Source organism: Pogona vitticeps, chromosome 6, assembly GCF_051106095.1.
Source record: "Pogona vitticeps strain Pit_001003342236 chromosome 6, PviZW2.1, whole genome shotgun sequence".
NCBI classification, from domain to species: domain Eukaryota; kingdom Metazoa; phylum Chordata; class Lepidosauria; order Squamata; family Agamidae; genus Pogona; species Pogona vitticeps.
In genome coordinates this window covers 1442397-1469554 of record NC_135788.1, presented here as the reverse complement: position 1 = coordinate 1469554, position 27158 = coordinate 1442397, and the positions used below count along the sequence as shown (strand labels likewise).

The 27158-nt window shown below is 51.4% G+C and overlaps 1 protein-coding gene across 3 annotated transcripts in view; it reads right to left on the bottom strand.

Annotated features, from left to right (window-relative positions):
- Positions 1-3263: 3263 nt before the first annotated feature.
- Positions 3264-27158, bottom strand: part of CCM2 (CCM2 scaffold protein) — a 29287-nt gene continuing 5392 nt past the window's right edge. Inside the window, exons 1-10 of one of the 3 annotated variants that reach the window (XM_078378474.1) lie at positions 20155-20466; positions 15866-16039; positions 14965-15048; positions 13412-13595; positions 12915-13051; positions 12311-12446; positions 10873-10930; positions 9157-9295; positions 7442-7580; positions 3264-5177 (exon numbers count right to left, since the gene is read on the bottom strand). In XM_078378474.1, the coding sequence (XP_078234600.1) occupies positions 4897-5177; positions 7442-7580; positions 9157-9295; positions 10873-10930; positions 12311-12446; positions 12915-13051; positions 13412-13595; positions 14965-15048; positions 15866-16039; positions 20155-20304 (1482 nt within the window). In that variant the 5' untranslated portion in view covers positions 20305-20466 and the 3' untranslated portion in view covers positions 3264-4896. Of the gene's footprint in view, positions 5178-7441; positions 7581-9156; positions 9296-10872; positions 10931-12310; positions 12447-12914; positions 13052-13411; positions 13596-14964; positions 15049-15865; positions 16040-20154; positions 20467-27158 lie in introns of those variants that run through there. The other 2 variants (XM_073002718.2, XM_073002717.2) reach the window with 2 other exon arrangements.

Genomic DNA, 27158 nt, shown 5'->3' with positions numbered 1-27158 from the left:
CTAGCAGCCAGTTCTGGTCACTTCATCTTTACAAATATATATTTCTAGGATTTTTCTTTTCATATTTTCAGAACACACATAAGCGAATGGGTAGATACTGACCCCATGAATAAAGGGGTTTTTTTTTTTGTCCTACTATAGTTGATTCTAGACAGTCGGGCTGGGGAAACCATGCCCTCCAACTGTTCTTAACTGCACAGCAGGGCGAGGACGGTGGATTCAGCCCAGGCCACAGACCGTCACACTTGGGAACTCGAGGTGCTGGGCCAGATCCAGCTGCTGCCCTCCCTCTTGCCGGAGACTGCAGGACCCAGGCCCGAAGGCAGGTGGTTAGATCTAGGGTCAGGGCAGAAGCAACACTTCTGCAAGAGGACAGACCTTCCACCCGCTTGAACCCTGGAAGGCACCATTCTAAGCAGAGCAGAAGCCCCGCAAGCCGGCTCCTTCCTTCCTTCTCTCCCTCCTTCCTTTTTTAACGAGGCTTTGCAGGCAGCCAGCATCACCTTCGGGTGTCTCAGTAGGAGGTTTCTGGTGGTGAGTCCACAATCCCTCCTTGCTTTGGACACCTCCTCTCTGATTCTGGAATAAGGAAGGGGATGAATCCAGTCGGAGAAGGCCAAGGAATCTGGGTGGCAAGGGCCAATTTTCATCACAGCAAGCTCCCGCTTCCAGGAGAGCTGAGGACCGCTTGGGGTCAATGGGTCCTCTCTCTCCATCCCCCCCCCACCCCCACCCCCCGGTGTGCTTGCTCGCTGTCCTCCAGGCATCCTCCCTAGAGGGGTGGATTCAGCTCTCCCTCCAAACTGCCCGGGCTGTTTGCTGAGCTCAGCGGGAGGGTTCCAGCGCTTTCCCGGACAGGAAAAAAAAGCCAGCCGGTGCTGAGTTAACATTTTCTGGCCCCATCAACATTTGGGGAGAAGTGCAGAGGAGAGGACAGGAGGGGGCCAAACCAGGGCCGGCGACTTCAGCAACCCTGGAGGATTTGGGACTCCATTTCCCGCCAGCAGCAGCAAAACAGCTAGTGGGGGGGCGGGGGATTTGTTTCTGTGAGCCACAGGCCCAATGCAGCGGTGAGGGTTTTGGTCACGGCACAGCCGGCTCTGCCTTTTCCAAACCCCAATCCACACCCATGTCCCCTCTAAGAAAACTTTTCGTCTTTGCTCGTTGTACCTTCGGCCGGCTCTCCCTCCGGCGAGCCTGGGGTGGCAGACGCAGCTCACCTCCTCGCCGCGTAGACCTCACAAGAGTCGTGCGAGGGGAGACAGGCTGAGAGACCACGGCTAGCCGAAGGTCACCCAGGGTGTTCCGTGGCTAGACTGGGGTTTGAACCCAAGCCTCTCGCATCCAACAATTTAACCATCCTGGCCCCTCTTGCAGCTCCCCTCTTTTAAGTCTTCCGGCCTGTCGTTTCAAGAGTCGGCACCGCGTGGCTCTTGAGCCGACTGAAGCCATATATGTAGCCAGGGACTGCTTTGGCTTCTAAACAAATAGATGACGGCAGCCATACACAGACTCCGGAGGCCTCTTTAAACACCGCTCATTGAAGTGAACTCGAGGCTGGCGTCAGAACTCTTAAAGGAGCCACAAGGTAGAACGGTAGAATGGCTTTTTGTTTCTGGAAGATGAGCGAGCGCCGTGGGAGAAGAAAGCTGCCTCTCGTAGCACAGGAAGACGTCAGCTCTGCCTTGAGACTCAGCGCCTGGCCTGAGTAGGTTTCTAGTCTTCCAGCTTCTGGTTATTGGAAGCAGGGAGCACACCAACCTCTGTGAGGAGCCATGCTCTTTCTACACAAAGATTCAACAACCATCAGAGCTGAATTCCTATCCTTCACAGTCTGCCCATTTCTGGAACACACATCTGGATTTTTAACTCCCCCCCGCCTCAGCCATCAAACCCTAAGCATTTCTAGAGGCCTCGTTCTCACTCCCCAGAAGGAACAAAAACTGCACGAATGTGGGTCGGGCTGGTACTACAGGGCACCACTCTCCCAAAGGAGCTTGCCGGACCACCCCCTGGACAAGGCCTGTTTTCCCAGGAGATGACCAGAACGTCAAGCCTTCGGCATCCTTCTCTTGCAGGAGTAGAAGTGAGAAGTTGCATCTGTACTTCCACCCCCCTATCACCCCCAGAAACACAAATACAACGTGCCTCCAAGCCCTCAGAGGAATGCTCTTATCATCCTGGCAAGAGGATGATAACTCTGACCTTCCCAGAACATGTGCTACAACTGGTCCATTCCTTACTGCTGCAGTGAGGCAGCAAAGGTGTTGGGAGACTGTCGCCCATCCGTTGTCTTCATGTCAAGATTTCTGCCGCCATTTGTACACCCTCCCTCTTTCCCTGGGATCGGTCCCCTGTCAAACTGACGACAGAGCTACGCCACATCAGTGCAAACTCGGTTTAATGGCAACGTCCTCTCTCCGGAAAATTGTGTTGTCTGAAAAGTGGCCGGGGATGGGAGGAGGGAGGGGGGGCAGTAAGGATCTAGCCATTCTCAGCAGCCTCAAACTGTGATGTCCAGAACTTTTGGCCGTGGAGGAGTCAGATGGTGCAGACCCACCCTCAGGGGACCAAACAAGAGGTTTTTTTAAAAGAGATGTTCTCCTTGTGGCGCAACACTGCTTCTTCTGGAGGCCACACGTGAAGCCATCAAGGACGACAATACAGAGTCTTGCGATGCCCTAAAAGTTTCCAAGGGTTCTTTAGCATAAGCTTTTTCAGACTGCAGCCCAGTCCATTGGGTGTATAATCATCCTAGAGAGTGTTTTTACAACCATCTTAGAACGGCTGAGCTAGAAGGGACGCTCTGGATCAGAGAGTCTCCAGCCCCAGCGGGGAATTGAACTCCCAACCTCTGGGTGTGCAGTCAGAGACCTAAACCCCTGAGCGATCCAGCAGACTGAGATGACTCCTTGCAACTAATGAAGTGGACTGCAGTCCACAAGGCTTATATCCCAGCAAACCCATCAGAGGTGCCTGAAAAATCGTTGTTTCTACAAGGCTTAAACCCATGAAAAATTCAGGTTTGACAACAGACATGGACGTCAGGCAAAAAGCGGAGGGGACGTGCTGCTCGACAGAGATGCCTTGCCAAAGCAGCCACTGGTGAGGCTCAAGAACACAAAGCAAAGCACGTTTGGCAAAAAGGACCGCCGGCCTTCCTGGCAGCAGGCCAGCTTTTGAGCACTTTTAAGAAAAAAAAAAAAACCCAGTTTCCTGGTTGCTGCAGTTACAAAACACTCAAAATTCCCACTCAAAAGGGCTAAAAGAGCATACAGGTCCGTTTATAGTAGCCAGCAGAGATCATGTGGCATGAAATACACATACAAAAATAACTGTGCATTTATATGTATAATATATACAATGCATATACATTATGTATATATTTCTTCCACTCCATGTTCTGTTAAAAAATAATCAAACTCGAAATAGTTTATGCAGCCGTCAGGCTTGCTGTCCCCTCTGGCACTAGATGAGCAAACCGACTCAGTCCGTACACCTCGAGCGGACCCTGAATAATGCCCGAACGACTGGTGCCTCCTAATGGAAGAAACCCATGCCCGTCCACCTCCCGCAGACTGGCCCCCGGCCCCTGAAATCCAGCTCAGGAGATCCACGCCAGCTGCAGAGGCGGAACTGACTCTTCTCTGCTGAGATAAGGCTACCCAGAACTCAGACATCATTCCCTTGGAACAGCCCCTCAAGCCCAAATCAGGCCCTGATCCTCAACAGGGCGCCCCAGTAGGAGACCTGGCACAAATTCCACTTAAAAGATCCTTTAAGTGGGTTACAGAAATGCTACCAGCACCTAGCTGGGCTTGGGAACCTGAGCTCCGAAGAAGGCTCTTTTTTGGACGACAGCTGCCAGAATCCCCCAGGTAGCATGGAACTGTTCTGGCTGGTCCAAAGAAAGTCCCCCGTTCTTGAGCTCTGATGGGAGCTGTCAGACCTTGGGCCAAGCGAGGGAACATCTGCTCAGGCAGAGACAGGAGAGAGGATGGCTTTGCTAGAGGTAAGCTGGGCAAGGACCGCCAGCACATTCTTCACCGGAATCATCAACATTCAAGTTGAGCTGAGCCGGCCAAACCCAGCACGCCAAGCACCAAAGCCAAAAGAACTGCATCTCGGCCCAACGAGGTCCTACAAAGGACCCATGAAGGTCGGTTCCCCGATTCCTGACTACCCACAGACAGCAAACAAGACAAGCCGGCTGGCCAGCACCAGGGCATGGGAAGCTCACCCCCAACCAAGACCTTGACCGTTGGGGGAGGGCGGGGGGGGGGGGAACCTTGACTCAGCTTTACAACCAAGGCCACCTTCTGGTTTGAGTCAGAAATGTTGTGACTTAACACCTGGAATATTAAATTATTCACATTGTGATAAACTTCATAGAAAACACAAAAACAAAAAATCGAAATGTCATGTGCAAAACCATACTCCAGCTGGTAAGGGTCCTTGTGGGCCGGCTGTCCTCCAGCCAGACCCACCCCCCCACGTCCACAATCACTCTCTCTCTCTCTCAGATCCATGACTCCTCCAAGAACTCCCATCCCGGCAAGGAAGGAGAAAGACCGCCGGCCGTTCTTCGGGTCTCTCTCCTTCCAAGCTAAGCTTCCTCTCGTTTCTCCTTCATGGCTTCTCGCTCTCGCTCCTTTCCCAGAAAAGACCCTTGGCTAGGAGCGCAAGATGGCTATCGAACCAAGCCACCGAAATGGTGGGAGAAAAGGGGGCGGGAGCGGGAAGAAGAGATCTTGTGGGAAAAGTGGCCGGGGCCAAAAAAAAAACATCTCATTCTCCTGACCAGGGAAAGCAGAGAGTGAGTGTGTGAAGGGCCAGGGCGCCCCGGGAGGGGAGAGCAGCCTCTTCTTTCTTCTGCCCCCTGCACCCCCCACCCTTTCAGGAGGAATCGTGATCCATGCTGCACCCGAGGGCCTCAATGTCGTTGCTGATGTCCGAGATCATCCGGTCCCACTCGTCTCCCTCTGAGGGCACTGACTGGTCGTCCGAACTCCCGGCTGCACCGTTGCCGTTGGTCGTAGAGTTGGAGGTGGTGCTCACCGTCCGCCGGTACCTCCCGAAGCTGTCGGTGATGATGCCGCGCCCGTCCTTCACACCGATGGTCTCTAGGAAGTTCTCAAAGCATTGGCTGTCCTTTTCAGGGATGAAAGGTCTAAGGCCTGGAGAGATGGGGGAAAAGGGAGCATCAGGAAGAGGCGAGAAGGGACACCAGGAAAAGCAGGCAATAGAGCAATTAATCCATCCCATCGGGGCCAGCCTTGAAACATTGGCTGTGGTTAAAGCTGCGCCAGGTGCTCCCTCCAAAGAGGAAGACCGTGCCTGTCTCGCTATTCGGAGACCCTTTAAAAAATGAAGTTCAAATCCATGCGGCAGAGGGAGCTCCCATTGCTTGTCCCAGCTCCTGCCAACCTAGCTGCTCCAAAGCATGTAAAAATGCGAGTAGATAAATAGGTACCATCTCGGCGGGAAGGTAACGTCGTTCCATGTCTAGTCATGCTGGCCACGTGACCACAAAAAGTGTCTATGGACAAACACTAGCTCTATGGTTTGGGGACGGGGATGAGGACTGCACCCTAGAGTCGGACACAACTGGACATATTGTCAAGGGGAATCTTTCCCTTTCCCTAAAAAATACAGACATCATGCCAGGACTGTGCTTAGCAGCTATTCATATTTGCTGTGACAAAATCTGACCAGCCTTCCAACAGCCGTCTTGAATCGGCATTACCTGTGTCTGAAAAGGTACGGCAGGCCCTCCTTTTTCCAGAGATGCTGCCGGCCTAAAGGGAGCAGAGCCCCCCCCCCCGCAACTAGACACTGGGAAATGGCAAACTCTGGCTCCCCGTGTCCTGAGGATAAAGGTCAGGGTGGACGTCTGACTCCTCTTCTAAGCAAGACCCTGATCCTCTTAGAACTCAAGAGTGAGGGTTCTCTGACAAGGAGAGCAAGGGTGGCAGCCAGAAGATCTTCACACCAGGAATGAGGCCCACTTCTCTCTCTCTCTCTCTCTCTCTCACTTCCCCCCCCACCCCTGGAAGGTGGCAAAACCGGTCTGGATAAAGCTGAATACAGGAACCTGCTTGGGGGAGTTGCCTGAAAGGGGAACCAAGCTGGGAGATTCAGAGAGGCCACTTGGATCTGGTTGGACTCGTCCAACTGACATCAGCCCCACAGCGGCTGCCCGGTTAGGGGTGGGGCTGGATGGCAGGGGAGGTCCTTCCTCTGGAACCCACAACCCCTGGCCTAGAGGACCAGTGGCACTCGAGGGCCTATCCAGGTTTCTCAGCACCCACCTCGGCCACGAGAGGGAGTCACGAGAAAACAGAACTTCTTAAAAATGATCTCAAAGTCATGATTTAAAAAAATTGCAGGAGGGCTAGCCAAAGAAATATATTACAGTTCAGCTAAAAGGCTGTCCAAACTGAACCCCCCCCTCCCCATCAACATGCGGAATTTTGTGTCTCTAGAGTGTCAAGGTAACTAAGCATTTTAGGTAAAAGCAACATAGAAATAAGATGCACTTACGTGGAGAGGAGTGGACTTCTCTCTCTCTCTCTCTCTCTCTCTCTCTCTCTCTCTCTCTCACACACACACACACACACACGCACACATACACAGAGTTAAGTCTTTAGGGTGCCACCATGTGTTTGTCTTTGTCTTGCACTCTGGACACAGAAGCCTGGTGCCCTTTGAGATGTCCTCCTCCACGAATTTCAACCCACCTACTCTGATGTTCACCTTTCCCTTCTTGTCCCATCCCCTCTTTTGATTAGGCCTCCTTCAGTATCGAGAGACTATGGTTAACGTGCTCTGTATGGAGGACTTGGAACAACATCTAGTGTGGCTGAGAAGGCCAATTCGAAAGTGACAATTTTTTCCACACTGAAGACAAATACAATCTGTCCCCTGTCCAGTTCCCTGATTTTGCTGCTTTTGTGACTGCTTCCTTGCCTTGGCCTGCTGGACAAGGGTCTCTTCAAATTGGGAGAGGCCATGATGCACCGCCTGCCTCCAGGCTGAACGCTCAGAGGTCAAGGTTTCCCATCTGTGGAGGTCCATTCCTAAGGCCTTCAGATCGCGCTTGCAGATATCCTTGTATTGCAGCTGTGGTCTCCCTCTGGGGTGATTTCCCTGCACTCATTCTCCATCCAGGAGATCTTTTGGAATCTGACCGTCAGCCATTCTCACGACATGCTCAAGCCAACGTAGACGTCGCTGTTTCAGTAATGTATACATGCTAAACATTCCCCTCTACTCACCCACGAATCCCCAGCTTCTCTCCCAAGTCTGCTTCTCCTGTCAAACGCAAACCCTCTCCAAGGACGGTCTCTGGCCCCTGTTTGCATGGCACCTGGCACGCTGGCAGTCCCAATACGGCGGGATGACACAGAGCGGCCCCCTCTTCAAAGGTGGACTGACTCACCTAGTAGAAGGAATTTTCTGCTGTCCCCATAGAGCTGCCGGAGGTTGACGCAAAACTCGTGTATGGACGCTCCGTTGCGATACTCGTGCAAAAGCATGGCAAACTGTTGGATCTCATGAGACGAGAGTTTTGTTCTCAACTAGGAAAGAGGAGGCAATGGGGGACAAATCAAACGGAGGCCAGAAGTGTCTCTGGCGCGTTCAAGAGAAGACAGGATCCTATTTGTAAGACCTTTCCGTGTGAGACCGAAGAGGGCTCCCCATTTAGAACCACCCCAAGAGTGATTCTATTTACGTCTCTACGTCCACGTCTCTGAACAGGCTAAAAAGCTCAGCCAGAAAGCATCTCCTGGCACGTGGTGCGTGGCGGTCTTGTGGAGATTGCATAAGTGCTGGGGGGCGGGGAAAGTATCCCTAGGAAAGCCACTCCAAGGTCTTGGCAGAAGGAACGGAGAAAACCACCGCCACCACTTTGCATTCAGCACCCAGAAGGTTCACTTCGAGAACCCCAAACTGGACAGTCCTGGCGCCCAGAGTTCTACGCCCTTAAGCTCTACTGCCTACATTTTTGGAACACAACCCCCTTGGGATAGCTGTGCGAGTCAAAGGCGTCATTTACAGAAGTGCCTCAGGGAGTCAACACAGGCTCAGTGGAGAGCAGGATTGCCCCCCGGGGGGGGGAGGAATCTCCAAAATCTCAAGGCAGGCAGCCCTGGCCTCTGTCTGTGCCGTTGCCTTTCTCCCGTGTTTTGTTAACACAGGGGATGCAATTCCAGAGAAAATTATCCTTAGGAGGCTGAAGAACACTCACTAACCAAGAAGCCAGCATTTTATTGTGTGTGGGGGGGGACCACAGCTGGCCAAGAGGGCATCTAGTTCCTTAGGCGTCCCCCCCTCCACCCACCCCAATTGCGCTTTATGGCGTCGTGTCCCTCAACGCGCGGAGGGACCCCTGAAAAGAGGCTTTCTGGTTCTGAGCAAAGAACAAAACCCAGCCCCTTCCAAAACCCCTCCTTGTGTCCAGGCACACCCTCTCTGCCCTCCACTCAAAAGGGAGCAAAAGCGTAATGGTTACTTCATGCTTTTGCTTTATTTATACCCCACGTTTCTCCCACGATGGGCTTCCAAAACATGCAAAACACAGATGCAGCTAAAACGCCCAAAGGCCAGGGTCCTGCAGCATAAACTAGAATCACACAAGTGGGGTGTATAACCTGTCCCTCCATCTGTTGTGCACTCAAGAAACTGCCTGAGCTGTGTGGGCGGCAGGAGGAGTGCCATGAATGGCCCTTAGATTGGCAGGATCCCACCACAGCATCAGGGGCAACCAATTATATCGGAAACATGCAATGAAGTGCCTCCTATTTGTATTCAAGTCACGCCACGGAATTGGAATGTTTTAGAAGTGTTGGGGGGGGGGAGAAGGCAAAGAATGGCGTCTACCATACAAAAATCAGTTACCCAAAGCCCCACGGGTACAAAACAAACAAACCAGATCTTTGCCACTGGGTGGAAAGACAACAAAGAGGGGGCCAGACCACTCCCACAACCCCAGGAGCCAGCAGCCCCCATCTCAGCCAGGCGCCCTCTGGAAACACCAGCATCCTGATTCCAGCCCACCCAGTTCGAGGCGCAGCGTGCGCCCCTTCGAGCCGACGCGCAAGACCTCTGCTCAACGGAAGCCCCCCCGCCCCCCCGAGAGGACGCAGCGCCTACCGTCATCATGTAGTCCTGGAGCAGCTCCGTCGCGGTGGTGCTCAGCTCGCTCTCGCTGGCTGTCTTGGTGCGGGGAGAGGGCAGGACAGAGAAGGAAGTGGGGGAGTTGCCTCCCGTCTCCAGGGACTCGGGGAAAGAACTGGGGGGGAAAAAATCAGAGGAGGTCCACATGTCACCTTCAGCAAACGGGAGGGCAGGGGCCAAGACTTCGGAGGCTGCCAGATTTGCACGGTCTGGCTCCAGAGCACGGAATAACAGAACCCTTGCGGGGGGCATGGGTGTGGGCGAGGCGCCAGAGCCCCATTAAATGCTCGGCCCCACCGGCGGCTGCTTTGACAGGCCCCCAGATTCAACCCGCACCATCCTGGGTCATCCTCCTGGCAGCTGCTCTCTAAGGCAAGGGCCAGTAAGTGGCCCTCGAGACAGGAGGGAATGGCATCCGCAGGGGAGTAGGGAAGGGAGGGGTATCAAGGCAGCCCAGCTCACATCCTTAGCAACGGTATCACAACAGGACGAACAGCGCTGCAGCAAGGCTCCCCGCAGGTTTAGGGGAAGCTTTGCGGTTCTCATGAGATCCCATCAGCCTCTAACGGTGAGAGCCAGTCTGGTCTAGTGGCTAGAGCATTGGAGGGAGGAGAACTCAGGAGACCTGGCTTCAAATCTCCACTCAGTCTGGAAAAGCCCCAACTGATCTTGGGCGAGCTCCCATGCTCTCAGGGTGGTTGCAAGGATAAACCGGGGTGGGAGAGAAGCATGAACTCCCTGGAGGAAAGATGAGATTGGACAATTGTCCAGTCGTGTCCGACTCTAGGGGGCGGTGCTCATCCCCGTTTCCAAGCCATAGAGCCAGCGTTTGTCCGAAGACAATCTTCCGTGGTCACGTGGCCAGTGCGACTTAGACACGGAATGCCATTACCTTCCCACTGAGGTGGTCCCTATTTATCTACTTGCATTTACATGCTTCCGAACCGCTAGGTTGGCGGGAGCTGGGACAAGCGACGAGCGCTCCCTCCGTCGCGTGGATTCGATCTTACAACTGCTTGGTCTTCTGACCTTGCAGCACAGAGGCTTCTGTGGTTTAACCTGCAGTGCCAACACGTCCCACTGAGACTGGAAGGTCACAAAGAAACTCAACAGAACCAGCGAGTACCCACCGAGCACCCAATGTGAAGAGGGAGAAAGGCCAGCTTCTTCTTCTCAACGATCAGGCAATGGGTGGGAGGAGGGGGTTACTCTCAGGGGACTGCCATTCCCAGTCTGCCCCTAATTAATGTTTCCCTGAGCCCTGGTTTGGGCTCCAGGCCAGCGATGTGGCTGGAAACCAGCCTTTGCTTTCGCCACCGCTTAAGGTCATCCCTTCCCCACCCAGTGGCCATGCCGTCTGGCTCACACCGCTGCGGATCATCTGCCAGGTGTTGCTTACCTGTTCCATTCTAGGCCGCCCCCCTGCCCCCGCCCATTTGGCCCATGCCCATGATGGCACGCCACTTCCAGTTTCTGTTCTGGACACCACCCAGCATGGAGCAGACCCTACAGAAAGAGTTCCAATGGCCATCGTGAGCAGAAACCCATATAGGTCTCTACAGCACCTTCCTATCCCCAACTCTTCCGGTGTGGGCCAGATTAATTCTAGGTAAAATAACCTCCACAGAGCCATTAAGGGGTTGGGCAGAGATCAGGGACCCCACCACTCTCCCGTGCACACAAGACACTCACAAAGTGCTTGCTTCAGTTTCGTAGGAATCTTTAACGTCCACTTTTGTAGAAGAGTCATCTGGAAGGGAGCAAGAGAGGAGAGACATAAACGCTGGGCCATTTGACCCACTCCAAACTGACCCTCGCAGGTGGTTCACGCAAAAGCCACTGGGAGGCGAAAGCAGGGCGTTCTCAGCTGCCTTTGCTGGGGCTGAAGGACCAGGCAGACCCTTGCCCCAGGGAGAGACAGCCCGGGCTGACGGCTTCGGTCCCCGAGGTGAAGCGGAACAGAAACCGGTTGACAGCCGAGGGAGCAGATTCGCCTCTTGGACAAGTCCCAGAAATCTCCAGGCCAGAAATCTTGGAAACAGGATGCGGCAAATGAGCCCACGTCTAGCTGGCAGAATTGGGCTTCTGGGCTGCTTTTATCATTTTGCAGTTACAAGTAACTTCCACAGCTCTTGTCAGCTTTGTGTGTGTGTGTTTTAAAATTTCTTTTTGTACGTTGTTTTTAATTTTTGCCTCTTTTAATGATTCGCCAGCTGCCTTGAGTCTCAACGCTGGGAGAAAGGTGGCCCAGAAGTGCAATAAATTGAATACAATAAATGAAAATAAAGTAAAGCAAATATGCTTTCTAATGCAAAATGAGGCTCAGTTGTACCACCTTAAGAGACCGGATGCAAACACTTGTCTCCTACATGATGGAAGCAAAGACATGAAGCTTTATTGGCCCCTTTTCATACACTCCGAAGTGCTAAAGGGAAGCATTTCTAAGGCAGGCAACTGATTCCCTGATTCTCAGGAAACAAACAAACGCTTTTTGGTCTTTGTCTTGCTTAACGTCTGACCTGCCCACCCTCAAAGGCCACTCTAGAAGAATGAAGCCAGATTCAGCGTGGGAGGCTTCCTCTCCAAAGGGAAGCAGAGCCCCCTCTCAAAGCCACTCCCTGCTTGGAGTCCTCAGTGGCACAAGATCCACAAGCCATGAATGAGCCTCTCTGGTTTCCCCTTTTCTACTATGGAGGCTAACATCTGGCTTAATGCTTCCGCTCTAAGTTAGATGCAACACCTCTCATTCAAAGGGAGGTGGGCAACGTCTGAGGGTCCGGAAAACTCTTTTTACCCTCCCCAGGCCCTGGAGAGTCTGGTGTGCATGCCTCCAACACCTCCAAAAAACAGGGGCTCCCCTCCAGCGGCTTTTCTTGGGGTTGCAATTTGACATGTAAGCATATGCCCTTCCTGGATGCTTCAGACTTGAAAGGGCTTTTCTTCAGAACTAGGAAGTGACAAGGTGGTCAAACCTGCACAGCTTCCATCTTGGGGTTATGGGATGGCTAGTGGGGCGGCAGGCCTCCCACGGATCCTGGCTCCCTCACGGAAACCCGGGAGGCCGAAGGGAAGTGGTGAGAAAGTCGTTCCGAAAAGATGAACAGCCCGCCCGCCTTGTCGCTTTGCCTACCGCTGTGCAGGGAGAGATGCCGTGTCGGCGTGGAGGCCCCATCAAATATTACTTTGTCGAGGAAGTCGATGGTGGACTCCGTGTAAACAATATGGAAGACTTGGCTGAGGAGGGAGCAGAGTTCCTCTGCCGTCACCTGAAGAAGGAAGGGAGGAAAAGGAGCATGAAGAGTCACAGACTCCCCTCACAGGGGGCCATGCGACCCATGCAAATCGAGCATTTTTAGGAAGGGCCTCTAGATCTGCCGGGAGGAGCAACCCACTACTCTTGGGTAAACCAGGGAGGAACGTTTAAGCCACTGGCAACACACGGGTTGTGTCCCGGGGGAATGTGTTATAGTCCGGCCAGAGATCTGTGTGGGAAATGGACAAAGGGGCCAACGGAGTCTCAGGACGTATTAAAATGGTAGCCATGATTTGCGTGGACAGTGCAAGATTCCCGCAGGGCCACAAAAATCTCCATCACCAGGGATAAGCAATCACGATGGGACAGACTGATGCTACTGAGGGGAGGGGAGGAGGAAGGAAGGATGAGAGGAAGGGAGGAAGAGAGGGAGGGAGGGAGGAAGGGAGGGGTCGAGACGACAGGAGAGGGGGCCTCTTACTTTATTCTCGGTAGCCAAGACCACCAGGCAACAGGCCTCGACAGGAACCACTCCGCTTCCCGAGAGCGACCCCGAGGCAAGGGCTTTTGAGCTTTCAGCACAAAGGCTCTGGCTGGGGGAAATCCCGGGGTCCTGAGCTGAGAAAAACCAGAGACCATTAGCGGAACCAGCAGTAAGCGGGCCATGAGCTCCGTAGCTGTCGGCCTGATCCCTGCCCGGCTCTCCCGGCAGCCCCCGGGACCCACAGGAGCTCGGCCAGTTTCAGAGACCAAGCAGGGTTGGGTCAGGTCCGGCTGGTCCTTGCATGGACTGTCCCAGGGATCCCCAGGCCGGGCGAGGGAAAGGTCGTCCCCAATGCCCTGGAAGAGTCACGGCTGCCAGCAGGAGTCCTCCAGGGCAGGCGAGAGCGGGGCCAAGAGAAGTTGGGGGAAAGGCGACATCTCCCCGAGGGTTCCTGGCGCCCGGGGAGGGCAGCCCCTCTGCGGGTCCGAGCATACCCGTTTTCAACACCACCAGGTGTGAGGAGTCGTCGCGGATGTAGGAGACCGAAGCGATGTCGTGGATGGGGACCCTGAGGATGATGTCTTCGCCGTCTCGCCATACCAGCTTGATGTTGTAGGTGGAGAGGCTGATCACAGCGTCGTGTTCTTGGGTCAGCTGGCCGGGAAGCTGATGCGCCCTCTGGAACCAAATGGACGAAACACAGGGAGGTGGGCGGCGCGGACCGGAGGGGCCCCAACAGCCCAGCCCAGAGAGAGCATGAAAGCCCTTTTCTTGAGCGAGGCAAAGCTAGAAGTGCAGGACATGAGGAAATCCCTCCCCCCCCACTTTAGAAGATCTCAGGCTCCTTGGGGGGAAAAAAGCAGGTCTCAACATACACACACAATGAGCCAAGCATCAGGCGGCAAGACAGACAACTAGAGAGAGAACGATCCATGCACCTCTTCCTTCTCCCACAACTCTGGGGACACCTTTTTGCTGTTTCCATCTAAATAAACCTGCAACTGGGCTCCGGGAAGGACTCGCCCCTTTCTTTTAGGGTACCAGAACCCAAGGGAGCCTCCAAAGTGTGAGCTGGAGTCGGCAACTGAGGACCCTTCGGAGGTGCTGAGCCTACAGCTCCCACCAGACCCTATTTATTTATTTATTTATTTATTTATTTATTTATTTATTTATTTATTTATTTATTTATTTATTTATTTATTTATTTATTTATTTATTTGATTGATTGATTGATTTCTATCCCGCCTATCTAATCAATTAAGATTACTCTAGGCGGCTAAACCCTAGTCAACACCGTCCATGGGAAGGAACGAAGTGAAAGTTGAAAAACAACCGGAAGGCCAGAGTTGCCCACCTTCAGCTTGAGGGAAACACCAGGGACAAATGGGTGATCAAAAAGGGCTTTGAGTCTAACACCCACGAGGCCAACAACCAGCGGTGACCAGAAAGGCTCCCAGGCCTGGCAATCCACTGGCCTGCTCCTTTCTTTAACCTTGCCAGGTCTGACACGGAGGGTCATCTCAGTGTCTCTTCAATGCTTGTCCACCACAGCATTTCCTATCCCTTGTTGGTGTGTAGAGAATAAAGTTTGGTGTTCGGACTAATTTAGTCAATTATTATTTAAATTATTTTTTTTACCATGCTTCTCTCCTTAAGAAGGACCCAAGGCGGCTTACATCATTAAAAGACAAAATTTAAAGGGAACGACAGCGAGTATACAAATACTTTGCTGTTTAATCGTTCAGTTGTGTCTGACTCTTCATGACCCCATGGACCAGAGCACGCCAGGCCCTCCTGTCTTCCACGGCCTCCCGGAGTTTGGTCCCGTTACAAATACTAACAGGACCAAATGAATACCATACTTAAAAACATAAACGATACCAAAACCACATTCAAAGGCGAAAGGCACAAGGATCCCTTTAAAAAAAAAAAAACCCACTCAGGCAGCCAGTCATTCAGGGAAAGCCAGGCTGAAGAGGAAGGCCTTCTTCACCTGACTGCAGAAAGAGAGGAGAAACTAAGGCTCAAGTGATGACAAAATACACACCTTTGCATTGTCTATCAAATGCAGTATTTCAGCACGGCTGGAGGGATTCAGGTATCCTGGGACAGATGTTAATTGACCTAAATACTGGAAAGCAATTTGAAACAATTAGCACCTATGTGGATACACAGGCATACAAACCTCAACTTCAGCCTTCTGACACAAGCGTAGATTCAAAATAGACATCCTACAGAGAAAAACTCTCTTTCTGAGCAATTCAGCCAGTGTAGGGATGGAAAAAGCTCCGGGTTGCAGGCAAGCCACCCACCACTCACTCTACCTTTCAAAGGGCTCAGATTAAAGGGAGATGGCATGACTCAAGCACACGTCATGGAAAAGTCTCCATTACCATCACAAAGGTATTCTGGGGGACAAAAGCCCCATTCAAGCACACAAGTGCCTCCTCGTCAGATTGGCCTTGAAGGTGCTTCTACCATGTAGGTGGGTGGACCTTGCAGTCTGTTTTTCCACCCTTTTCCTTTTATTGTGGCTTGTCACGGTCATAACACTCCAACAGTCACACAAAAGGCAGCACGGGTCTAAAGGTACTGATGGTGGAACGCTGCCATTGGGCCTCGAATTTCCAAAGGCTGGGAATGCGTTCCCACTAAACAAGCACGGCACCCACCAGTTCTTGACAGAAAGGTAATAAGAACAAAACTGAACCGTTTCTTGTGGCATAGGATCTAGAGGTGTGGTTCCCCCCCCCCGCTTGGGTTACCCAGGTCTTCCTGGACTACAACGTCCAGAAGCCTTTCACCACCCGTTGTGCTGGCAAGGGCCTCTGGGAGTTGGAGTCCAAGAACACCGGGAGACCCAAGGTGTGTGGAGGGGGGGAACCGCGGCCCTCTCAAGGCTCCTGCTCTGGAAACCAGAGAGTCATGGAAGGACAAGGACAGGTTACCTTCACTTCCTTTTCGATGTAGTCGTTCAAGAGGACGTCCGGCTCCACCCGGTCCGGCAAGGAGAAGGGCACCGTGTGCAGGGGCCGCCTTTCCGTCACCTTCTCCTGGGCCTTCTTGTCCCGACCCTTTTCACCTTTCAGGAAGACGCGCTTGAAAGGGGACACGATTCCAGGCTGCAGAGGCAACAGGGCAGGGAGGCAGAAGGAGAGACCCAGTGGTTTCACTATTTTATTTGGGGCTAGTCTGATTTATGAGCTCACAAAGCGCTCCTCTTTGCACCAAACTCCAGAACAGTCAAGAGATGCATTGATTACTGAGGCTGTTTGTCTTCTAAAGAGGTATTCAGGGAACAGAGCGCAGTGTACCCAGTTGCAATGAGGTCAACCACCATTATATTAATTGTGCAGCTTCATCCTTTCCTCCCCCTGCCCCTTTTCTTTTTGAAAAGCCTCATTACTCACCTGGCGCTATAACTTTTCCAAAATGAACTGCTGGCTCTGGCCAGATGCAAGGCCTTATTAGCTGAAAGTCTACAGACGGAGGCCTACATTGTTTAGTCCCAACCTTGAAACGTGGGAAGCCCGAGCGACGGTGGACTGCAGGGGACTCGGCGGCAGACCCGACGCAGGAACCTTGCAACTTTGGAAACGGGGCCTTGGACACAGGAAAGGATTAGCCCCTCCCCCCCGCCCCGTGGATCGCAAGCTGCTTCACGGGCATCCCAAGGAACAGCTTTGGGGGGTTTGTGCGGGATGAGCCAGCCCCACCCCAAACCACCACAACCCATACGCCAGCTCCGAGGTTTTTCAGAAAGGGCACTTCCTCGTTCCACTGCCGGCATTCACTGCCCTTCGAAGACATTCCTCGGGGAGCTTTTTGTACTTTAGTGTTCTGGACTAAAGTCACCCACATATTGCAAGGGTTGACGCTCACAAGCAAACCTCAGGAGGGCTTCACTCTCCAATCTCTTGTGGATGTGAAAAGGCGTGGGGAGGACTGAGCCTCAGAGAGTCCCAGAGCACAGGTGACAAGAGAAGTCTTCTGAAATCAACACGCCGTGTAGGAGCAAAGTCACCTCCCATCCCCAACTCAACAGAAAGCCGTAAAGATGCAAGGAGGGTGGAAAGCAGCAGTTGCTTGGCTGCCATCAGTGACAACCCCCCCCAGTAGACTCAGTAACAAGGTCTTGCCAACAAGCTGGCAGACTCGGAGCAAGGTTTACGGAGTCTGCATTCAAGCTGCCCCACTATTAAAAAAATAGGTGCAATAAGTCTTTTAAGGCATCACAGGATTCTCTTGGATCAGCTCCAGGTTCACCAAGCTGCTGTCCAGGTTGGACTGGGATGGGCAAAGCACAATGCCTCCCATGTGGTGGGTCTGCAAGGGCTCCCAGTCCCACCCATCACAGAAAAGCCTCAGAAACGGCTAGGGTGTTCCCCAAGCCTCGGCAGAACTCTAGCTTGTTCTGTCACCTCTCCCCATAAAGGGAACCCGCACGCGCTCTGGTGTGTTGAGCTCAATTTGCAGAACAAGCCAAACATTGACTTTCATCAGAAGGATTTTGGGAGAGGGGCAAAAGGCACACATTCCGCCTTTCAACAAGACTCAGAACCATGCTTTCAAAGGAGCAAGCGGCTGGTTGCTTTCAGCCATCTATCTGCAACACATCTTCGGTGATCTAGTTCTGCTTTGTCTATTGGCCTTCTCCATTAGGCGGTGGCAGTCATGAAACATAAATGAAGTAGCCAAAACAGGGAGGAATAAAACTGAAACCATTGTAGGCATGAACCAGGCTGTCCTGGCTAAAAATAAAACTCCACAAGGAGTAGCAGAGCAAAAGGCTTCCAAGGGACTCGGTGCTCTCAGAAGGTCACAAACAAAGAGGGCAGGATGGATTTCTGCAGAGGTTTCAAGATCACACACTGAGCCCTGAAGATGGATTTTGGGGTACCTCTTTCACAAGCCTTCTCAAGCCTTAAGGCTCACAGGAGGGTATCTATTCAAAACAGCCCATAGGCTAAGATCATAAACCAGTAAGAAGAGGGGTTTGTCTGGGGCAGAACCAACTCCATGAAAGGCTCCATACTGTTAGGAGACAGAATCCCTCTTCAGAAAGACCTCCATGACTTGTCCTTCGTACAAAAAGCAACAAGCTGTGTTTTTTGGGGGGTGGGGGGTGGAAGTCATGGTTCAATGTCTGTGGAAGGCAATAAGTTAGGGAACGCTTCTCACAACAGTGTGAGCCCTCCCCCCGGGAAAGGGGAGACTCCCCCAAGGAGGACAGTGGATGCTTCTGGGGGGCATTTCCAGCCGAGAGCTCAGAACTAAGCAGATGGCAGTCTGCTGGTGCCCAAAAGACGCTCAGTTACCAGGCCCTTGGGTCATACCTTTGTACACTGCACCCCTCCGGCCCTGAATCTTGAGAATACTAGCCATGCCTGCATGTGAGCCATCACATATCCATCAAAGTCTCGGTGTCTCCAAGAGGGGACGCTCCTAACTGATAAGACAAAGATGGTCTGAAGATGAGACGCTTCTCCCTCCTTTGATCTGCTCCTCCAGACCATCAACGATCAGGGCAGGACGCTGCAAGTCGCAGCAACGGACACGGAAGTTTCACTGTTGCTAAAAGCAAAGGGCAGCTCCCACACTCAACAGGGCTCATCGGTAAGAGCCTCGTGGCACAAGGGTTAAACCGCTGTCCTGCAGCCCAAACTGTGCTCACGACCTGGGGTTCCATCCCAGACAGCCGGCTCAAGGTTGATTCAGCCTTCTATCCTTCCGAGGTCAGTAAAAGGAGTGCCCAGCTCATTTGGAAGGGGGGGGGGGAATGTACAGACTGCATAATTAACTTGCACACTGTCCAGAGAGTGCTTGAAGTGCTATGGGGTGGTATAGAAGCAACATACTTTGCTTTTTTTGCTTTGCTCAGCAAACGTGGCCTTCACATCAGGTGTGCAAAGACATCTGCTGGTTGCAAAAGCCATATAGTTACAAACAGAGCACTCAGTTCTGCCTGAACTGTGTGTGTGTGTGTGTAAGTTGGCTTAGATGGATGCAGCTTTGCTTTTTTCTTTTCTTTTCTTTTTTTGGATAAAGATGGCCCAAGAAACAGCTTGCTTACATCTAAGACAGGAGGAGTCAAAATGTAGCCGTAGCCCCCAGGGCTATGTCTGTGTTTTCTCCATCGCTACAGACTGAAAACAACATGTTTTTTCTTCAAAAAGTCTCCCTGTATTCTATAGAGAGCATGGAGGCAATTTTGTCATGTTTTGAGGGGCCCTCATAGTCCATAATCTCTCTCTCTCTCTCTCTCGCTAGAGATAATATATATAATAATGACCACTAGAGGGAACGAGAGGCCTTTTTTCAATTTCAAGAAGCTTTTTTTTTTAACCTAGAGGCATTTTTCAAGGAGGGAAAAACCCACTACAGATTCCTTTACGCTAAATAATGGTTGCATATGCAAATTAGCCCCTTTAGTCCCATCCTTTTAGAAGTCCAGACTGTAGCAAACATAAAAAACGGCCCCCGATCACCCCATTCTAAATAATAATGCTAATCAGGGGCCACCAAGTCAATTCTGACTTACGGCGACCCTTTTTAGGGCTTCCTAGGTTGGGAATACTCTGAAGCAGTGGACCCTTTCCTTCTCCTGAATTCTAAAGAGGCTCCACCTCATTTGTACTGGTTTTGGAGGGCAGGCGCACCTTGATACCCAAGACAAGTGGGGCTGAAGCCAATCTGGGAGGATGGAGCTCATCAAGCCGCCCTTCTTGTGAGCGACCTCACTTTATACTGTTTTTGAGACTACGTTCTTCTTCCTACCAGCAACCACCGTCCCCAAAGAACCTAGTCGTTCAGCAGGAGGAGAGGAAAAAAAAAACCTATTATGGTTGCTGTACAACGGAATGCCATGAGACATTTTGCTGTAACAAACAGTTATGTCAAAAGTGGAACGCTCAGGGAATGCCTACAGCAAGATGGATGGGACCAAATAATGAACAATGCCAGAAACCTCTGATAAATATACCTACACTGGTGGGGATCGTTTTTTTGAGAAACCTTAGTAATGCCCAAGCAAGTTGACTGCTCCCCTGCCCAAGGCGTATCCGTTGTTGAGAAGGGAAGCTGCGTTGCTCATAATTGCCCCATTATGGCTTGGGAAGTTGAGCCTGGTGCTGTCTAGAACACAACTCGGGAAAGAAAAGCTGCCAAGCCCGGGGTCCCACCTAAGGGGCTGGAAGACCCCTCCCATGGGCTTCATTCTCGGATCACGTTGCCTAACCTTGTCAAGTGGTTGGCTCTCCCAGTCTTTAAATACAGGAGCAACTGAAGGGATAAGCTTGATTTGAAGACAGACAAGGTTCGATGGACGCTGGAAGAGAGCTTGTCTCAGGGAGAAAACAGCCGCGCGTGGCCCTACCTCGGTCTCCATGAAGTCTCCAATTAGGAGAGACTGATGAGCTGGCGAAGGCTGGTTGGAGCTCGGAAGGATTCCACTCCATCGGCCCTACATTGGGCTACTGGGCTCCATCTGGCTAATGGCTAATGGCAGCGAGGGGAAGGGGTGAGGGCCAAGCGTCAGCTTTTGCTCTTAAGCAAGAGTGTGAACAGGATGTAGAATGACCACAGCTTCCTTCTGCTCAGCGACAGCTCATACACACCCTCCCGAGAGAGAGAGAGAGAGAGAGAGAGAGAGAGAGAGAGAGAGAGAGAGAGAGAGAGAGAGAGAGAGAGAGAGACAGCTGCCAGTGAAAGAAACCAGAACTCCCAAGAGGAACGAGTGAGAGAGCCCACCAGCTCACCTTCTACCGGGTTCCCAACGAAACCACCAAGAAATGCTTTTCACGGCGCCCGTGCAATCTACATCTATTTCTGCTGAACATGTTTTCAGTAAGCAGGCACAGTGACTTGTGGGTGGTTTACGCTTAGCACATGCCCAGGCACTAACTAGGCTTCGCTGCTCCATGCTAACCCTGATTGCCAGGGAGTGTTTGATAAAACTCACCGCACCTTCAAAAGTAAAGGAAGTTGGGTGAGATTGTCTTTGCTCTGGAATTACCCAGTGCTCTTCGGAATTCCTCGGGAAAGCTTCCAAATCCTTCCCCTTCAGGTACCAGATTAGCACCAGGCCTGGTTTTTGAATCCCTGCTTGGGCATGGAAAGTCACTGGGGGAGCAGAGCTGGTAAAGCCATTTCAGGACCGGATTCTCTCCGGCAGAAAAGCGACGGGAGCATCCTCGTGCAGGCAGGAGGGGTCTCGGGCACTCTGAAAAGGGGCCCTTCCATGTTCACGATGGCACCGAAGGTACCCCGGATACTCTGGAAAAGGAACTGGCAGGTGCTTGCTTCATAAAGGTAGGGAAACCTTCTTCAACCTGCTTGCCCCCCGCCCCCCGGTTCAGGACGTCTAGGTCCAGATTTCTAGCCCTTGGGTACAACTTGTCGATGTTCTTGAAATGGATGTTGCACGGCAAGCAGAGGGAGGTCTGCCTTTTAGCCTCTGCAGCTGCCCAAAACACACCCTTGCTTGTTTCTACACTAGAACCTCAGAGCCTATAACTAAGATTTACATAATGCTTTAGAGTGTCAGCGCATGCGCGCACGCATACATACAGAAGCAATACACAGCAATCTTCCTTTGAACAGGAGAGAGAGAGAGAGAGAAACTGGGCCCAAGATATTCCTTGCCCTCAGCCGACGGAAACCTGCCGACATCTCTTGTCCGAAGCCATTAAAAAGACTTCTTTTTTTAAAAGAAGCAAACCAACCAACTGGGGTTCAGTGCTCTTTGGAGACGTTCTTGTTCCCCCCCGGGGCTGTTAAAAAAAGGCCAAACCGATGTCAAAAACCTGAACCTCTCATGCTTTTTCTCTGTTCTAAAGTCCTACATCGGTTGGGGCAGGCGGGGCACAGAGGGGGCCCATGGACACGCTGAGCTCTGGCGAAAGGCCGCCCAGCGTCCACACGGCACAGAGAGAAAGGCTGAGAAGCCAAAGGCCCCAGCGCCACCCACCAAGCCCTGCTCCCATATGCTGTCGCGTGCACAGGCCGGTGGGAGGCACCGGACGTTCATGCAACACCCCTCCCGGAAGACCCTCCCCACCCTTTGGAGGCATGTTTAGCTTGGGGGGGGGGAGAAACGCCTGCTTGGGAAGGTGGACGGAGAAGGAAGCTTCTGATCAGCTCTTTACTTCGATGCCTTAACGGGGAGTCCAACCGTCCATCTGTCCGTCCGTCCCTCACTCACACACCACAAGCCTGGCTCTGCCTAGCTGCTGCCTTCTCCCCACGAAGACCACCCCAGCGTCCACTGGGAGATGACCACACATTTGCCCAATGATACAACTGAACCCGCCCCGCCAACACATGGTTTAGTGGAAACAAAGACAGTTCTGTAACTGAGAATATGTCCCTTGGTCCTTTCCCTCCACTTACGATACTCACCAACCCACCAGATAAGAGGCAGACCAGACCGTAACAATTATGCCTCTAATACTGTAGAGACCTCAGAATGAAACCCGTCCTGGACTTTCTGGTGTCCAGAAAGACGGCATGGAGGACCTCCGTCTCATAAATTCTTAGGGCTTCAAGCAGAGACGGTTCCTACTCCACTTTCAAGAAAGAGGGCGGTGACCGCTTCTGAACTGGGATTTTATATCATGCACAAAGAACCCACCCTCATTAGCCACTGGTCTAACTACAGGCAACTGGTGGGGCTGGGAGGCTGGGTCTTGGGAGTTCTCTCCTCTGCCTTCGACTTCTGGAATCCGCCACCTTACGCACAAACGAAAAAAAGATCCTCACAGCTTTGTGTGTACGCACACACGGACCGTTACTGAATGGCCTCCCTTCACATCCAGAGGAATGGGTGGTGCTGACCTCGTTCTTATTGCACCCACCCAAGTACCAGGATCTTCCTGCCCACAGGATTACCACTGTTTACTTTGTACTGGATTGGGTTTGCCCGTCATCATATTACACTGTGACCTTGTGTTGCTTCTAAGCTGCATATGTGTGTGTGCGTGCACTGAGACCTTTGGCTAAGGAGTGGGTTGGAAATATACTAATAACTAACGGGGCCAGATCACTAGAATTATTTAACGCTGATTTTAGTACTGTTGCTGTTCCCAGGACTATAACTTGGAATTTTGACTTGCACTGTTTCATGAATATGCTTTACTTCGTCACAATCTATTTTGTGTGTCACTTTTGTACGAAAGGAGGCAGAAGTGAAAGGCAGCCCCACCCTGTACATGAGGAACACGAGACTACCACTCCCCTTTGCAGAGCAAGCCATGCGTAACACACCGATAGCCACGAAGGAGAGGAAAACGGGGACCCAGCGACCTTCCAGCCCCTCCTTCCCAGCAAAGCCTTGTGCCACCATTGCTGAACATTTGCAAAGTTGACGCAGCCCTGTCCAAACTAGTACTGAACAGGCTTGAATGCGATTCGCCGATCACGTCTAGGAGATCTGAGGCCTTTCAAGGCGACTACCCAGCTTACCATGGGTTCACAGGACCCCACACCCTCCGCGCCGCTCCCGCAACACCCACGAAAAAGTTACTCCGTGGCATTAGGTTAGTTCGGGCTGATCTCAAGGAGATCCCCGGTGGCCCCATCGGCATCCCGTGAACACGTCTAGAGGAATGCCTGTTCGTTTTGAGTCCGGCTCGCTGCAGGCTTGCACTTAACATGTTTACATCAGTTTTGCCAGCTTCAGGATCAGCACTCAAGGAAATAGGAAAGGAATTTTCCCCAAGGGCTATTTTTAGAACTGTCTGGTTTGTTCCCTGGGGGAAAAACAACAACTCAGCAAAGGCCTGACTTAGTCCTTGAAGCTCATCACCTTATTCAGATTTATGAAGCCATTCAAACAGGAATGCCAGCATTTGGTGGATAGAAGCAGAAGGCGAAAGGGGACACTCCACCAGAGAACCTGCCGGGTTGAAAGTTAACAGGGATGCAAGAGCCAGCCAGGAGCCAGAGGTGTCTGTGCACCACGTCCCTGATCTTTCCAAAGGAATGGGCCTCACAAACCTTTGCACACACACACACAAAACAGGGGTGTGAAGGTTGCACACGTACTCACTCGTCTGCTCCTTGTCTCAGCCTTTCCTAACCAAGGCTGGGAATATGACCCACCCTCTTTAAATTTTCTAGTCTGCTGTGAAATTATGTATTAGTTTGCTTAGTCGTTCGTTCATTCAATTTTTCCATTTATAAGATGCCCCCCCCCCCCACTTTTCTAACCCAAAATTAAGAAATCTAAGTTGGGCTTAGCAAGTGTAGGGGGAAAAGGGATCAAAGCTATCCCGCGACTGCATGATCGTTTTGATCCCTTTCCCCCTTATACAGCCATGGGATTGTTTTGATTCTTTCCCCCCTCCTTTTGCTAAGTCCCATGGGACTTAGTAAGCAGAGGGGAAAGCAAGGATCAAAGCCATCCTGCAGTGCTTTGTTCCCTGCTTTCCTTGCGCTAACGCTTAACAAGTGGAGGGGAAAACAGGGATCAAAGCTCTGCAGGATCACTTTGATCCCTGCTTTCCCCTCCACTTGGGTTTTTTCCTCCTCAGCTTACTTCCGTGTATAAGACGACCCTCAATTTTTAGTCTAAAGATTTTAAACAAAAGTATAGTCTTATATATGGAAAAATACGGTACCATGTACCTGCTTCATCTTTGTAAGGTTTTCTGTTTTGTTTTTCTACTATTCTGCTTTGCACACCTCACGGAAATCTGATACAAGATACAGAAAGGCTCCCCCACAACGGTTCCCAGAAGTTAAAAAAACTCAAGGACAAATTTGGACACCTTATTTAGTCAGGGGGCTGAGCCAAAGTAGTCTACTCTTAGGAAACAAAGATAAAACAAACCAGCATCCTGACCTGGGATTTACCTTCTAAACTGACATGCTTTGCTTTTTGTGTTGCTGTTGTTGCTGCTGCTGTTTGTTTTATAGGCTGCCTTTCTCCCAATAAGGGGACTCGTAAAGTTAAAAAGGACAGAGTGAAAAACACATTCCATATACATTAAAAAAACACCAATTAAACCATAAAATTGATTAAAATATACTGAATAATTAAAACAGGTAAAACATTAAAAACGATCTTAACTTTAAAAATGGCATTCTGGGACTCAGTGGAGAAATGTTCACAAGTTGCGGAACATGTTGGTATTGGTAGATGGTGTACCACGGCGTGCTTGTTAAAATAACCTCCTGCCTTCTGTTCATCCTCATATCTGCTGCACCCATCTGCTGTAACTGGTCCCAGAAGCAGGCGTCAGCCATCTCAGAAAAAGAAACAGGCTTAGAATACTATATAATCATATTTCACCAACAGAAACACACCTAAAACCTTTGAAATGGGATCTGCAGGCACATGGTACAGAAGAGTCACCCTGCATCGCTTTGAATTTATGCATTCAGTGCGATACGTGGCTCCCATCAGGCTAGAGCGCAGGAGCACCGGGAACTCCGAAGAGTCAGTTAAATGCTGGTACTGATGAAAATCAACAAGGCGGGGGAGCTCCCAAACCCCCCACAGGCTGATGTCCCAAAGTAAGGTGGGACAGGTGTGCTCGCTATCAGGGTTCACCTGCTCGGGCATGAACCCTGCCCACACCAGCACAGCACTTTTGGGGATCCCCTCTTGCCTTCCCATGTAAATCGCTCTCCCACCAACTGCTATATAAAACATACACACACACACATACACACACACACATACACTAAATTCCTCAGGCAGAGGAATGCATAGACTCAGGCAGAAAGCGGCCCATGGAATTGTTCAATTGATGTTTAAACCCATACAGTACTATTCACCAGACACTCATCATCAGACTTAGCGGTAAGCCAGGCACTAGAGGATCCCCTTTCTCAGCTTTGGGCATCATTTGGAGCATAAATCCTCATCTTGGCTTCTGAAGGTTTCTTGACAGCTACGTGCCTACGGAATATGAGGCCTGTGAACAAAGTGGCCTGCACGACTCAGACCGACCTCGCCATTTCGGGCTTCTGCTTCCTTTTAAGACCTACTTACAGCACATGCATGTTTATTCAGACGTAAATACCGCTGAATTCAATGGGCACTTGCTCGCCATGAACCGTACATCAATTTGGCACATGACTGGGTTACTTTGAAAGATCATGTTCAGAGACGACACAAGGAGCAGCTAAAAAGCCCAGTGCGTTCCATCCAGATCTTAAGATATTTTACAGCCAAAGCTAATGACAAGAAGCTGCCTGGTTGGATCCAGACGCTGAGCACAAACGAAACCAGAAGGCCAGCAAACCAAGACAGAGCATGAGATTACCACGGCCTTTTTACAATTTCCCAGCCATCCCACGATCTCCATGAAACGTTTCCCAACCACCACTTGCACAGGAGATGGACAGACAGCAAGCAGAAAAGCCAGATCCTGCTTCATAGAGGGTACTAAGCAGTTTTTTTTTAAAAAAAAGGTGTGGGGGGGAATAGGAAAGGGACACTCCTGCAGGTTAAATGGCCCGTCGTCACTGTAATAATGTATAAATGCAATTGGGGGGGAGGGGAATTAATCACCTTTCCCTGCAATTTGCAAGGATTCACTTCCACACAGCATGGAAGAAATAACTTAGTTCAGCAAGCATTGGCTGGTGAGCGCCCTGGTCTAGCCCAAGAGGAGGACAATGAGTTGGAGGGGCAGACGGCTGGACACCCAAAACTCAGGAACTGGGCAGGAGGGTGGTCAAGAACAGGTCAAGTCCCAAGCGCCCCAAATTTCAAACCCATGAGAGAGGGAGTGTTGCTCAGGGGTAAAGCACTGCCTTTCAGGCAGAAACTTCCAGGTCCAATCCAGGTAGGGGTGGGGTGGGGGAGACTGTCTGGTACACTGGAGAGCTGTGGATGCCAGCCAGAGGTGGTCCAGCGTTGTGCCCAAACAGGCTCAGCAAAAGGTTCTGCCTGACATGACGCCACCCTCCCCACCACCACCAAAGAGCCTGGCTCAGGACAGCGCACCTTCGCACATCCCTGAAAGCAGAGTACCTGACCCCTCACTCACTCTTTATCCACCATGAAGGAATACAGAAACAGGCTTGGAGATGCACAAACACTTCCATTCCTTTATTACAGATCACAGCACACTCGAATGAATCTACAGAAACACCACATTCATTTCTTCTGCGCCCTTGTGCTAGAATGACTTCACACTAACCATTCAGGCATAGCCAAGGAATCTTATTTTCACATCCTTTTAAAACTTTTTAAATTTCGGTTAACTCCTGCCTTCCTCCTACCAACAC